Raw genomic sequence first — 15,390 nt, forward strand, 5'->3', positions numbered from 1 at the left:
CCAAAAGTATAATGATTTTTATCCATGGACTCAGTCTTTGGCACTTCTGATTTCAACACTGATTCTGGCACTGATCAACCTGTGTGTGATCGGGGGCAATGTGACAGTGGGGGTCTCCATATCTAAACATCATAACAGTGTCAGTAGTTCAAATAGTTTGGAATTTATTAATATCATAATATTCATTTCCAAACAGGTGAGTAATTAACATTTAAATTGGGGTGAAAAAACTTTTTATGAGTTTTATATGTTGAAAATGTATGCTAGTTGAACTATAAATGCATATTTATTAATATGAAAGTAAAATACTATTAATGATGCTTATAAATATTATGACTATTATGTACCAATGATTAATAATTTAATAGGATAATAGACTGAGAGTTAAACCAAACACAAAGAAAGAAAGCATTAGCTGGTTGGATTAAAAAAGAATGTTGTATCATTTTAGAGATTATGAATCTCATACAAAGTTAAATAATATTAGCAAAGTACTGTTAAAATGAGATTATGTTACAATTCTAATCTTCAAGGCACTGTTTATTTCTAATACTCATAACATAAAGTAATTCAGAATTATATATAATATTCTATGGTTTAGTTCTACTTAGGTTGAGTTTTTCAAGAAAAAGTTCTAGTTAGAATTTCTGCACATCTTATAAAGATGAATTAAAAACAGAAAGTCCACATTACCATTTTTATATTCCACAAGAAAGAAAATCCACAAATTTTTTGTATAAGAACATTGATGATAAATTATCTCTAACATAAACAATAAAAAAAAGAGTACAAGAAACAGAAGTGTTAGAGAAAAATGAAGTTCCAAAACATATTTTTTTCCTGCTAACTAATCTTTAAAATGATAGACTTTACAGTATTTCATAAGAGGGCAACTGATTAAAACTCTGCTTTTAGAGGATGTGGGACTGATACTCTGGTGAGAAAACATGCCTGGAATGCATACTTATGAATGAAGCCACAATAAGAAATTACTGATGTTCTTTGAAGTGGGTGGTAACCATGAAACTTATACTGTACAAGGTTAAAGAGTAAATGGGTGATTAGATAAATGAAGGAAGTGGATGTGGATTGTTCATACGGAGGATTTGACTACAGAAAGAAAAGCACCAGAGCCCTGCAGCCCGATTTTGCAAAGTGCTTTCATTTATTAAGGCAGGAAGTATAGGCTGAAACATCGTGGAACACATTACATCTGCACACATGAGTCTAAAGGATCACTGCTGCTTCAGAGTGCCAAAGATAAATGTACAATGCTAACTCCACCCTACCGTCCGAACATATCTGATTCCTAAATGCTTAGCTTTAGCTGAGCCAGTTTTCTTAACAACTTTCAGAACAAACTGGAAAGCAAAACTTTGTGGCCAAGACATTTCCTTGTGATTTCCTGACATAGCATCCAGACTTGTACTAAGTCCCCCACATTTCTAGGCTGTGAGTACACACACACACACACACACACATATACACAAAATGGACACTGAGGTGTGTCTTGCATCAGATCACATGTGTCAGCCTCAAGTTCTCAGAAGGTAAGAATCCACTCTTAAGGACTTTATTCCAGTTCCCAAGAATGTATGCATGGCAGGAAGAAAGGAAAAAGTAAAATTTTACTGCCTAGAAAGTTCTAATTGAAGAATATATTAGTATCAGTTCATGTTAAGAATGGGCTAAGGAAATGAACAGGCACTTCACAGAAGAAGAAATCCGAATGGTCAAAAAATATATGAAAAAATGTTCAATATCTCTAGCAATTAGAGAAATACAAATTAAAACTACACTGAGATTCCATCTCACCCCAGTCAGAATGGCAATTATCAAGAATACAAATAATAAATGTTGGCAAGGATATGGGGAAAATGTTCACTTATACATTGCTGGTGGGACTGCAAATTGGTGCAACCACTTTAGAAAGCAGAATGGAGATTCCTTAGAAAACGTGAAATGGATCCACCATTTGACCCAATTATCCCACTCCTTAGTTTATACCCAAAGGACTTAAATTAGCATACTACAGAGACACAGCCACTTCAATGTTTATAGCAACTCAATTCACAATAGCCAAGCTATGGAACCAACCCAGGTGCCCTTCAACAGATAAATGGATAAAGAAAATGTGGTACATATACACAATGGAATAGTACTTAGCCATAAAGAAGTATGAAATTATGGCATTTTCCAGTAAATAGATGGAATCAAAGAATATCATACTAAATGAAATAAGCTAGTCCCCCCAAAAAACAAAGGCAGAATGTTCAGATATATGGATGTTAACCTACAACAAGGGTGTGGCAGGGGAGATTAGAATTTCATTGGACTAGATAAAGCAGGATGAAGGGAAGGAAGGGGAGATGGGAATAGAAAAAGACAGTAGAATGAATCAGACATATCGTTCCATATATACGAATACATGACCAGTGTAACTCTACAACATACGAAACTACACTAAAGGGATCCTAATTGGAACAAGTTATACTTATTCTATATATGTATAATACATCAAAATACATTCTGTTACCATGTATATCTAGAAAGAATAAATAGAATAAAATTAATTATCTACAATACAAAAAATAATAAAATTAATTACCTACAATACCAAAAAAAAAAATGTCCAGTAAGTGCCAGGCATTGTATATACAAGAGCTATTGTTGCTCCCACTGCAATTGATGAAGCTGTGGCTTAGGGGAGCCTTAACAGGTGACCAAGAACAAGAACTAACAAGTCAGTTTTGCCTTTAAGTCTACTTCTGTGGGCAAGTTTCTTATCTTCTCTAAACCTCACCCTGCCCTACCTGATCATACCTACCTGAGAAAGTTAAGGTAAGGAGCGAGAAATAGTGCATATAAAGTACCTAACATAATGTCTTAAATATGTTATTATTCAATAAATGGCAGCTATGCTGACTCTGCTATTGTTCATGACCATACAAACAAGAGACAGAGGGAGGATTTAAACTCGTATTTATTTGACGCTAAAACCAATGCAGACAACAGTATTTCAGGGGAACCTAGCATGTGCTAGCAGTACCATGTGAATGGTTTATAGGTATTATCACAGTTAATCACCACCATAACCCTATTAAATAGGTACTATTATTACCTCTAATACATAGATGAGGAAACAGAGATAACAGATGTTCCACAGCTATAACTATTGGAAGTTTGACAGTCACCCTCTATTCCCAGTTTCAGGATTTCCAATAACTCATGATCTCCATACCATCAGCACATTCATGAAAATACCATACCTTTCATGTATGAAACCATACAACATCACACATATATTTGGGGAAGAGAAAAGGATACAGAAAAGGACATTGCTTTGAGTTATTTGAAAAGATGGACCTATATAAATAGAAGGTAATATTATTCTTACTATTTTGCAAAGACATATACAAGTTACACTGGGATTTTTGCAATCCTAATTTGCCAACCAGATCCTGGTTGAATCAAATTGGACTTCTCTTTTTTTCTCTCTCTCTAATTCTGCAAAATTTCAAGCCATCTGAACTATTTGAAACATATCAAAGAGTGATCTCCAAAACTTCATATCAACTGACCCTTGTAATCAAGAGCTCTCAAATGCATGTAAGCAAAAAGTCAATACATTCCATTTTCCCACAGTGAATGGCCTTTGGAAATTATTTTTTCTTATTTTTATACTTTTACAGTCAAATGATCATGATCAACAAGAACGAAATAAAACTGACTGCAGCTGGATAAAAATGCTGATGTGAGTGGCTGAAAACATCACGTGCAACTTGCAATAAAAGGGTATAGGATTATAATGTAAGTTGAGGCCCCAAAGACTCCACTCCCCTACAGTCTCATCTCATTATGAATAGAAGCACCTGTTTTCCTCAAAACAAGTCCTGGAGGAACAAAATTAGAAGGACACTCATCCTTTAGAAGTACTCTTGAAAATACCAAGTCACTGATCTGGATGGATCTGTACAAGCAGTTGACAGCTCAGACCCAAGTGCATGTTATTCCAAAGGTCAAAGAGTTGGCAAAATGGATATGACTGTGGTCAAACAGGATGAGCTCCCTTTAATCTGAGGCTTAGATGAGCTGATTCCAGAATGCTCTGTGAATGAGCAAAGACAAGAGAGGAAAAAAAAAAAACTATATTGTATAAGCTGAGACTTTCTCAAGTAATACAGGGTGTATTGCCCTGTCCTTATGCAGTGCATGGTCCACCATTAAAGTCCAGACAAAAGAAAAGCTACCTTGTGAAGTGGGAGATGGTTATTGTCAGCAAAAAGTCACAATGAACACTTCACTGTCCAAATCTTGCAAATGTCCACAAAAAAATACCTCCCTCGGAGTCCTCCTACTTCCAGTATAGTCTGCTCAGGATCTGCCTTGCTCTCTGTTTGTGCTTACCTATTTTTCCCCCATGGCTTGATCCTATTCTGTGGATAACGTCTCACCAAATTTCTGGCTATACTGCCAAATACTTGACTTGCTTCTGTGGCCATTATCATTCAGGAAGTTTCACGGTATTGCTATCTGAACCTGCTCTGACTTTTGGTTTAGTAAATCAGATGAGTATTCCACCCCATAAATCTTCTAGTAACACAACCCTGCATCCCTTGTCCCAGAGGCCCCAGTAGCTGTGGAATGGAATACCAATGGAATTAAGGGAAGTTTTTGCAGACTCAAATATCATAGAAATGCAATAATTTGTCTTTATTAATAGAAGGTCAAATACCATGTACCTCTCACAGTTGCATCAATATTTTTACAGCCCTTAGGTTGTGACTTTCAACAATAGCCTCTTTAACACAAAAAAACTTAAATCTAAATCCTGACATTGTTAAATTGCTTTTAGATACCTTTTTGTAAACAAGTAGATTTGAGACACAAAGTGTTCAAACTGGTGCCCGATTTTCTCTGCAACTGGACCTCCTAGAATTCTGTTCCTTGGAACACCAGGTCACTCTGCAGTACTTTGGATTCCTCGATGCTCTACAAACCTATAATCCCTTTCTTAGAACACACTCTGCCAAAGGTGCTAATGGTTAACTCTCCTAAAGTTTTCCTTTGACACAGAACAACTATCACAAAGTGATGCTCATCTTGTGCCTGAACAAATCAATAGGACATCACTGTGAAGTAGGTTGTGTGATCCCCATTTTACAGAGGACAGAATGGCTGCTCAGCAGTTATGCCCTAAATTCACTTGTGTGGAATGAGACTGAACTATGACTCCAAGTCCAGTGAAGTAAACCAAGAGTCCTCAAGGGATGAGGTTTTTTTTCTGGAAAGTGGGATGACTTATACATCCTTGGTTCCCATTCCCCAGTTCTGCAACTTCCCTTTTTCCATTATTCCTGCATCTCTGGGCTCCCTATTCACCCACCCATTAGGGGACCTTTAGACAGCTGGGATAAATGGAAGAGGTTGCAATCATGAACCTTTAAGTTCTCAGACATCAAAAGTCATTGGCATGGACAGGGGTGAAGGTGGGGGGCAGGAAAAGCCAAAAGAGAAACAAATGTCAAGATGTAGACATACCCAAAGTTCCCAAATTTCTCAGAAATATTAGTAAAAAATATTAGTAAAAACATCACTGAAGCCAGAGCTCAGTTTCCACATAGATGTCACAAAAATCTGTAGTATACAAAGGTGAAACCCCCCTTCTCTTAAGAACACTCAAAATTTCAGAGAAAAAAAAAAAAAAACTGAGTCTTGGACAGCAGGTCTGAAACTTTAGCATGCATCAGTATCTCCTGGAGGATCTGTTAAAACACAAATTATTCTGTCCTTCTCCCAAGAGTTTCCATTTAAGTAGGTTGGGGTGAGGCCAGAGAATTTGCATTTCCAATATGTTTTCAACTGATGCTTATGAGGCTGACCTGGGACGATGCCTGGAGAATATCTGGTTTAGTGTGATTATTTACCTAGCAAATTCTTTACTTTAGAAAAACCATTCTCAGTTGGGCATAGTGGTGCATGCCTGTAACCCCCATGACTCGGGAAGCTGAGGCAGGAGGATTGCCAAGTTTGAGACCAACTTCAGCAACTTAACAAGTCCCTAAGGACTTAGTGAGACACTGTTTCAAAATAAAACATAAAAATGGGCTTGGGATGTGGCTCAGTGGTTAAGTGACCCTGGATTCAATACCCCATGTCTATCCCAAAGTGGGGGAAAAAAAAAAAAAAAAAACAGTTCTGTGTGATTTCTTTAATAATCAGTTAACAAACAGGTACTAACCTAATCAGTACTAATGGGAGTTGGTCTACCATTGTGGTAAACAGCTTGAACTCTGTGATTCAAATTCCATTCTGCACTCATTAACTGTGACCACGGGCAAGTTCTCTGGCCTCTTTGAGCCTCAGTTTTCTGATCTGTGGAATGTAAACAATAATCACAGCACATATAAAGATATTGGGAGGACTAAAGTGCTAGTATATCTAAAATGTTCACAATCTTGCCTAGGACACAATAAGTACTATGCAAGCTTAATCTACTAACACTATTATTATACAGTCATGCATCACATAATGATTGACATGTATTCTGATAGATATCATAACGTCTACCTATGCAAACCCAGATGAATGGCTTATTATACTCCAGGTTATGTGCTATGGCCCACTGCTCCTAGGCTATAAGGCTTTGCATAGCTGGATGAATGAAGTTCAGTTGAAAGGGCCCTGGGCCCATCACTGGGACTCACTTCTAGAACAAAGAATACTAACGCTTCCAAGGCACAACGAAGGCAAACTTTCCCCCAGTGGATCCCTTTTCCTTTCTGAGAACAGTATGCAGACCCGTGGTCCTCCACTAAACTACATTTAAAATGGCTTTTGTGAAGGACAGACACAGTGGTCATTTTCCTACATGCGTGTGCAAGTAGCAATGAAGTGATTGTAATGTGAACAATGTGTACTTCTTCCCACTTCTGACAGAATATACGACATTGTATCATGGGCCTGGGGTGGGGAGTAGGGGCGAAATAAAGAAACCAAACCTTACGCTTTATTATAAGAAATTCTGATAAAAAGCACTTCGAAGCCTCTTTCCCATCATCAAAAAAAACCACACTGGGCAAGATCAGAGCTTAACAGCCAACAAAAAAAAAAAAAACACACACACACACACATTCAATCCCTGAGATCATTTTCCTGAAATAGAAAACTACATATGTTTCTCAAATTTCACATCAAGCCACTGCAGAGGCCAGACTGCAAGGCTGAATCAGGCCAAAGGAAGAGAAAAGGCAGAGGGGTGGGGGAGGGCTGAAGAGGGGGAGTAAACAGAAGAAAATGAGCCCATTCTTCCACATCACCACATTTCTCTAGCACAGTCTAAACTTACAAACACCCCCAGTTTCACAGAACTTGTAGCTAGGGTTGCTTATCGGGCAGCCTTTACTTTGTCAAATTAAGACACATTGCCTTGGATTAGCAAGGCTCCTTAAATTCAAAATGACTTCATGGTTGGCTCAGAGTTCAGTGTCTCTAGGGCCAGCAGCCAGGAACACATCCAGTACGGAGCCTCCCTCCCCTCTCTATACTGACCTACCTGACTTTTCCAGGGAGACAGCAGAGCGAAATCCCAAGCAGAAAGGCTGTTGGGGTTAATTAAAAGTCCAAACACCTCATTTGAAACTATCTCCAGCTCAATATTTATACAGAATATAAGACTCCTCACAAGCAGGCCTGGGGAGGGGAGGAGGAGGTGAAGGGCGGAAGCAGGTTTGAATGGCATTTGGAATCCATTAATTTTTAAAAGACAGGCTGCCCCCCCATATGAACCCAGAAAGGTTCAAAATGTAAGGAAACCAGGAAGATGAATGAGCTGAGGATTGTTTAGAAAGCCTGGGGAGAGTGCTCGACTTTTGAAAGGAATAATATCTGGGTAATAATAAGAGCTGACACTTTTTATTGGTGAATGCAGTTTTTGGCACATTTTCATGACACAGGTTGACAATTTTTTTGCATTTAACAAAAGAAAAAACAATCTTCTAAATGACTTGGGAACAAAGGGCTCCTTGACTGCAATTTCTTAATAACATTTAAGAATTCTCTTCAAAGGCCTTTGACAATAATTTAGAGAGAAGAAATAAAAATGGAGAAAAAAAGAAAAAAAAAGGTGTTTTTTTTTTTTAAAATAGAAACTAAATAGGAGAAGAAAAAAAAAAAAAAGAAGGGATGTGTAGAGCATCTTAATATTAAATTACATCCCAAAGGTTTGAATTTTAAGGTTAGATCTTAATAATCTTTTTTTTTTTTCAAAGAAAAGAGTTGTAAGAGAGAATCCATAAAGGTATTTTGGTTAACACCATTAGATCTCATGAACTCAAAATGTAGGACCTAGAAGGGCTACTTGGATCTCCAAATGCAACCACTGCACTTTGCAGACCAGAAAACTGAGGGTCAGCAACCCAAGGTTACCAGACACAAGTCCTCTGAGCTCCCAGCCTCACTCCTAATCTTGTGTCATGGGTCCCAGGCACCACCAAACTGTCAGTCCTGAACAGCACCATGGGTCCAAAGACTGAAAACTGATACAATTAATCAGATTGACTGGATTTTGAGGCTACCCAGAATTACACAACAACAGCACATTCTGAAGGTGCCATTAGCAAGGCCACAAGGGAGTTCACTGACAGTCACCCTTGGTAGAAAATGAATTTGAGCCCACAAAGACTGGATGTCCCCTCCATCCTGAAGGGGGCCTTCTGGAGCAGGAAAAGGATCCCCGAAGCAAGGCAAGATAGGGAATATCCCCCTGACAATCCAGCTCTTTCTCTAGCCACTGGCTTTATCTTCAAAGTACGACCCTTGTGGGTTTCAGTTCTATGACCTGGAAAATGAGATATATGTACCACTTTCACAGTTTCAAAATATTTTCAAAAGAAAATACACCATCACATCCATTTGTAAATGAGGACTCAAATTCCCAGATCAGTCCACTTTACTATATTGAAAGCGCAAATGGGATTAAATTCCAAAAGTGATTCGAGGTCTCAAAATTGTTAAGTAAAGGAAAAGCTATATTGCTGCTCGGTTGGAAAATTAGAGTCATGCTGGCTATCATTTTTCAGGAATACAAAATTCATGTCTAGATGTATGCAGCAGAGGGCTGGGAAAGAACTTTATAGAAATTGAATACGCTCAGACTGGTGGTTCTCAACAAAAGGTATGCCCATCATAATTACCGAGGTCACACATTTTTACCTATACCCCAAAGGACAAAGGTGAGGTTTCTTAACCTTTTGTATTCAGATTTGCTTTACTGATGGAAAGTAAAAGATAACAGACTTGACCTTCCTTAGATTTTGCCTCCGTGTGCAGACACAGACAGGTAGCGCTACTGTAGGCAGTACTAGTGTGGGGAACAGCAGACCCTGAGAACCTGCATGGGGACAGGCAAGGAGGAGAAGCCAAGACATTAACATTCCTTGGACATTTGCTCTCTGAACTGACTGGCCTGAGGCCTTCCTGGTACCTACTCATGTCTTCATGACATGATAGGTCAAAACCTGGGTGACTCTCAGTTCATGCCTTATAGAACCTCAATGGCATTACAGGAAGCCAAGAAGGAGAATGGAAAGAAGAAAGTATCAGATTTATTTGGTTTCTGAAAGTTATGTCCTTTCCATCCACCTGCAAGTTATTTAACTGAATTTGAATTCACCTTAATACTCAAATAATAAAAACCATAGGGAAAAGCTGTCCATGGTGGCACACACCTGTAATCCCAGTAACTCAGGAGGCTGAGGCAGGAGGATTGCAAGTTCAAGACCAGTCCAGCAACTTAGTGAGGTCCTAAACAACTTAGCGAGGTACTAAACAACTTAGCAAGACCCTGTATCAAAATAAAAATTAATTAATTAATTAATTAAAAATATGTGACTCAGTGGTTAAGTGCCCCTGAGTTCGATCCCTGCTATGGAAAAAAAAAAAAAATAAGACCACCACCACCAGCACCCACCCCCCAAAACAAAACAAAACAAAACAAAAACCAAACAAACAAATGGAAACACAGATGGAGATAATACTTCTTACATGCTAGTATGTGGCAGACACCAGCCAGAGGTCCTATCCATGTGGACTTGATTTTTTCCATAAAGCAAATCCATACTGTTTTTTGTCTTCCATTTCCTAAGAAGAAATGGATTGAGAGGAAGTAAAGGGGTTTCCTGAGTTCATTCACATGAAAAATGTCAGAGAAAATTGTGAGCTGAGGACTTTTTGGCACTAGCCTTCATATGGATTTGAAGAGTTTGAAAAATGTGTATCTCTCCAGTGCTGGATTAGAGAGGGGAAATCCCACAGGTGCTCTGCGACTCTATAGGCAAAGAATAAGTGAACGAGCGATGGAAGAACAAATGACAGAAATCATGAACTACTCATTTCTCCCCACCTGCCACCCTCACTCTCCTTTTTGGCACTATCATAGAAAGAATATAAATTGGTATCTGGGTTACTGATCAGTATAATTTACTGAGAAATTATGATTCGGTGATTTTGTTTTTTATCTGTCCAACATCAATTCTCTTTTTTTTCTCTTCAGTGGTAAGAGAATTTCAATTTTATTTGGGTAGAAGGGCATCCAACTAAAAGCCTACATTGACCAGACTGCCTTCCTGTTGGGTTTGACCATAAACCTAAGTGTTGTTGAAGACATGAAACTATAAATATTACATGGATCTCCTAGAACGGTCGCTTACACAAGGCTGGCTCAGATGCATGGTATGTCCTGTTGAAGTGCCCCCACCCTTGCCACCTCCCTGCCTCCTGCTAGATGAATTGTGCACCTTATGATGGGGACTCCAGAAGCATCCTGGACCATGAGGTGATCATAAGAATGAAGTCTGGGCTAAGACCTAGATGTAAAAATGTCAAAAGAGCTGGTCCCTTCATGGCTTTACAGGACCATCTTAATAGCTGATGAATCCATATGTCTAGATTTATTTATAGAAAGGAATTGACCCTTATGTGTTTATGTGTTATTTTAAATTCTACATTATTTATATTATTATCAGTGAAGAGATGAAGGTCATATTTTTCTATTAAGAGTTAAACCACTCTTCTTTGCCAAAATTAAGAATAAAAGAAATCTCATATTTACAGGTCATTTCTCAGTACTGTTAAATATTCTGAAATATAATCTGATTAGAGAGGACTGGGTCATTCTTCCTAGAATATATGAGGGTTGTTTTATGCAACACTGTTTTGAGAAACCATGCTCCAATACAAACATAAACAATGTAAATCAAAGGGCTTTAGCATCAAGTCAATCAAGAATGTCTGTGCTTTTTTCCTTAGAAAAAAGGAAATTTTATGAGATGACCTATGGAATCCTTATCAGGATGCTTCAACCAAGATCCAGTCAAAAAACCACCACCTCCAGGATAATCTAATTTTCATCAACTTTTCTTCCATTCGGAAATTTTTAACATTAAAAAAGCTGACTCCCAAACCTTACAGAGATCTACAACAATGACTATAATTTGAAAAAAATAGGGGAAATAGAGTTGGCAAAGATGTGGATAAATTGGAACTCTCACAAACTGTTGGTAGGAAGGGAGAATGATGTAGCCACTGTGGACAAGTCTGGTGGTTTCTGAGAACACTAAACATAGAATTACCACATGAACCAGCAATTCCACTCCTAGATGATATCCAAAAGAACCAAAATCAGAGACTTGAGCACATATTCATACACTAATTGCTAGGTTTTGGATCTGTTTGTCCCCCAAAAGTTCACATGCTGGAAGGTTGGTTCCCAATGTAACAGTATTAAGAGGAGTTGGGACCTGGGTGGGGAGGAGTGGGTCATGGGGATACCACTCTAAGAATGGATTAATATCTTTCTCAAGAGACTGGGTTAGTTCTCTTGAGGCTGCGTTAAGTATCACTGGAATGAATTAGTTACCAAGAGAGTGGGATCTAAAAGAGAGTTAACTCCACTCTCTCTTGCATTTGTGTTCTATACAAGAGCATATTGCAGCATGAGGCCCTCACTAGAAGCCAAGCACATGAGCCTTGACCTTCAGAACTGAGAGGTAAGTAAATCTCTTTTCTTTACAAATTATCCAGTCTCAGGTTTTTGTTTTAGGAACAGAAACCAAACTAATAAAACAATGTTCACTGTAGCATTGTTCTCAATAGCCAAGAAGGTGGAAACAATGCAAACATTTATCAACAGGTCCATCAACAGATGAATGAGTAAGCAAATATGTACAATGGAACATTATTATTCAGTCATAAAAAGGAAGGAAATTCTGACACATGCTACAATGTGGTTAAACCTTGAAATCATGGTGCTAAGTGAAATAAGCCAGATACAAAAGGACTAGTAGTATGTAATTCTATTTAAATAAGGTATCTAGAAAAGAAAAATTATAACAAAAAAAGATTAGAGGTTTACAAGGAATGAGAAGTTATTGCTTTAAAATATAGTGTTGGAATAACATAGTGGCAACAGTTATACCACACTGTGAATGTAATCAATATCACTGAACTGTATATTTAAAATGGTTAAATTGGCAAATTTTATACTACACAAAGTATAATTACTAAAAATAAATAATATGTCAAAAACACTGAATTGTATTCTTTAAATGAGTGAACTTGTGAATTATGTAGAATGTGAATTATTTTAAAATAATGTTGGTTTTTAATCAAATCTCATCTGGGAGGACAAGCACTGAGGAAAAGGTGTGGACAGTAACAGTCTCCAGAGGCAGACATTAGCATGAGGCTTCTCCCTTCTCACACTGGTGCCTTTGCCCTTAGGGAGGACAAGACCCCTACCCAGGCTGCTCTCTACTCAGTATCACCAGAGCACACATAGCTGACTTAGCACTCCACCCTCTTACTTAATTTTCTCCAAAAGAGTAAGGGAAACCATCTGATTCCCGAGGGACTGGAATATATCAAGCTGCACTGCGAGTCACAGTGATAGAGGCGAATGATGATTCATACATTGCTTTCTATGCCCAGGTGCATCCAGGTTGGCTTCCTGTTGCCAGGGAGTAAGCACACCTAAACAGGTCTGCACTCAGAACACTGAACAAGAGATCTGGTTGACATATCTGGTCTTCTATCTGCCCCACACCACATATGTACACCTACACCTGAACATGCAGATGACCTTTAGTCTCAACTTCTGAGCTGTACAGTTCACCCGGTATATCAAAATTGTGTACATCAGCAGTAAAGAGAGTAGGAGATAGTTTTACACTCTTCATTTAGCCAATATGCTTTGTATGCCATCTCTACCACTCAGAACTCCAGGGACAAAGAAAAGTAAGTGCTCTCTGTACCCTTAACAAGAGATACCCTTGAGGACTTTACAAACTGGAGAGAATTAATTTAATTGTCCTACATGAGATAATGACACTGGTTATCTAGTGAGAATGTTGGTGCTCCTGGGTGATCATGTTGCAAAATTTAGGATTGAAATATTATGATGTCTGCATTATGGTAACAAATGGTTCAGCAAAATAAACTCACCTGTATGTCAGAGATGATAGATATCTAGATTGATAGAGCATGCATGAGGGAGCACAGAAGGAACTAAGTGTTAAATAATTGAACATCAGTGAAGAGTAATAGGTGTTCAATACATTATGCTCCCAACTTTTCTGTATGTTTAAATTTTTTCAAAAATTACACCTCAGGAAAATACTAAAACAAAAATATGCAATGAATCTTTGCTAATATTTAAGAAAACATTTAAATCCCAATATAACATTAGTAATCAACCGTTGTAACACTAATTGAGAAAATTAGTAACTGACAAATTGATAAAATAAGCAATTAATATAAGAAAATAAATGGCATTTAATATGCAAAAATGTAAATTAAAATGAGATCCCTGCATTGGTTAGCTTTAAGGTGACAAAATACCTGAGATAACCAATTTTTAAGGAGAATATTTGGTTCACAGTTACAGGGTTTTCAGTCCATGGTCACTTGGCAAGGCAGTACATAATGGCAAAATTGCATGGTGGAGGGGGTCTGCTCACCTCATGGCAGCAGGGAAGCAAAGGGAGAGACAGAAAGAAGATGGGATCCTAATATTCCCTCCGAGGGCAAGCCCCCATGACCTAACTTCCTCTCACTAGGCCCCACCTTCCAAAGATTCCACTCCCTCCCAGCTGGCAACTAAGGCATTAGCACATGGGCTTTTGGGAAACATTCAATTATCCAAACTACAATAATCCTATCTCAGGCCGAAAATTGTGGCAAAATTGTCCAATTGTGGACATATTGTACTGACAGGATAAAACGTTATATAGGTATCACTGCAGATAATATTTATTGATAGCAAAAATATAATAATAATATAGTAAGTAAAAAAATACATGGTACAAAGAAAATTTCCAAATAAAATTGAAAAAAAAAAAAAAAAAAACCAACAGTGAAATGAAGAGTCTAAATCATGGTACTATTTTTGAGATCCTGAAGACTGCATTTAGAAAATGACTTCAGATCAATATGCCAATCATAATCATATACTGACAGATTAGCAAGTAATTGTGAGAAAAATAACAATACAAAGATATTCCTTATAAACTCCAAACAGAGAATCACACTGATAAATGCTGTTTTAAAAGATATTATTTTAATAATGGTTTCTAAAAACCATTATTTCATTTCTTTAAAGTGGAAGACAAACTATTCACTGAGAACCAACACAGAATTGTATATTGCAGTGGAGGAGAAAGGAAAGGGAAAATAATACAAGCATGTAAATATAATATTAAAAAAGAAAAATAAATTATATTTTAGAAAATAAAGCCCTATGCCATAGAAACATCTCAGAAATTCTAATATGGAAACTTTAAACCAAACTTACAGAATGTCTCCTGGGCCTAAGAAGCCTGGTTATCAATTTCCTTCATTCTAAAGCCATAAAAACAAGTGAACTGAGGGCTGGGGATATAGTTCAGTTGGTACAGTACTTGCCTTGCAAGCACAAGACTCTGGGTTCGATCCCCAGCACCACACACACACAGACACACACACACAAAGTGAACTGAAAGAAATAATAATTCCCCCATATAAAACTAATTCAAAATAATATATGTAACTCTTCCACCTTCAAGGAGGTGAAGTATACATAGCTCCCCACTCCTTTTAAGTTTGGGCTATACACAGTGACTTCCTTCCAAAGAGTACAGTATACAAGTCGGGCAGGGGGTCGGCAGTGGGATGAGCACTTTAAGCTGGAGAAATTTGACAAAGAGGAAATCAGGTTAACACCAAGAGTGATGAAAGAAAAACTACATTACCTCTGTGGCCTTCCTCCCCAAAACACACTATCCAGGTCTCACTGTTAGAAAAACATCAGACAAGCTCCAACAGAGGGATGCCCCACCATATACATAACCAACACTA

General features: G+C 37.8%; 1 protein-coding gene across 7 annotated transcripts in view; it reads right to left on the reverse strand.

Annotated features, from left to right (window-relative positions):
- The window catches only part of Fggy (FGGY carbohydrate kinase domain containing), a 409,535-nt gene that overhangs the window by 317,802 nt on the left and 76,343 nt on the right, over positions 1-15,390 (reverse strand). The window contains exon 1 of one of the 7 annotated variants that reach the window (XM_047521137.1): positions 10,045-10,100. The exons of the other annotated variants lie outside the window; for them this stretch is intronic. Within the exon in view, the coding sequence (XP_047377093.1) occupies positions 10,045-10,085 (41 nt within the window). The 5' untranslated portion in view covers positions 10,086-10,100. Of the gene's footprint in view, positions 1-10,044; positions 10,101-15,390 lie in introns of those variants that run through there. 7 annotated transcript variants of the gene reach the window in all.

Source organism: Sciurus carolinensis, chromosome 1, assembly GCF_902686445.1.
Source record: "Sciurus carolinensis chromosome 1, mSciCar1.2, whole genome shotgun sequence".
Classification (NCBI taxonomy): domain Eukaryota; kingdom Metazoa; phylum Chordata; class Mammalia; order Rodentia; family Sciuridae; genus Sciurus; species Sciurus carolinensis.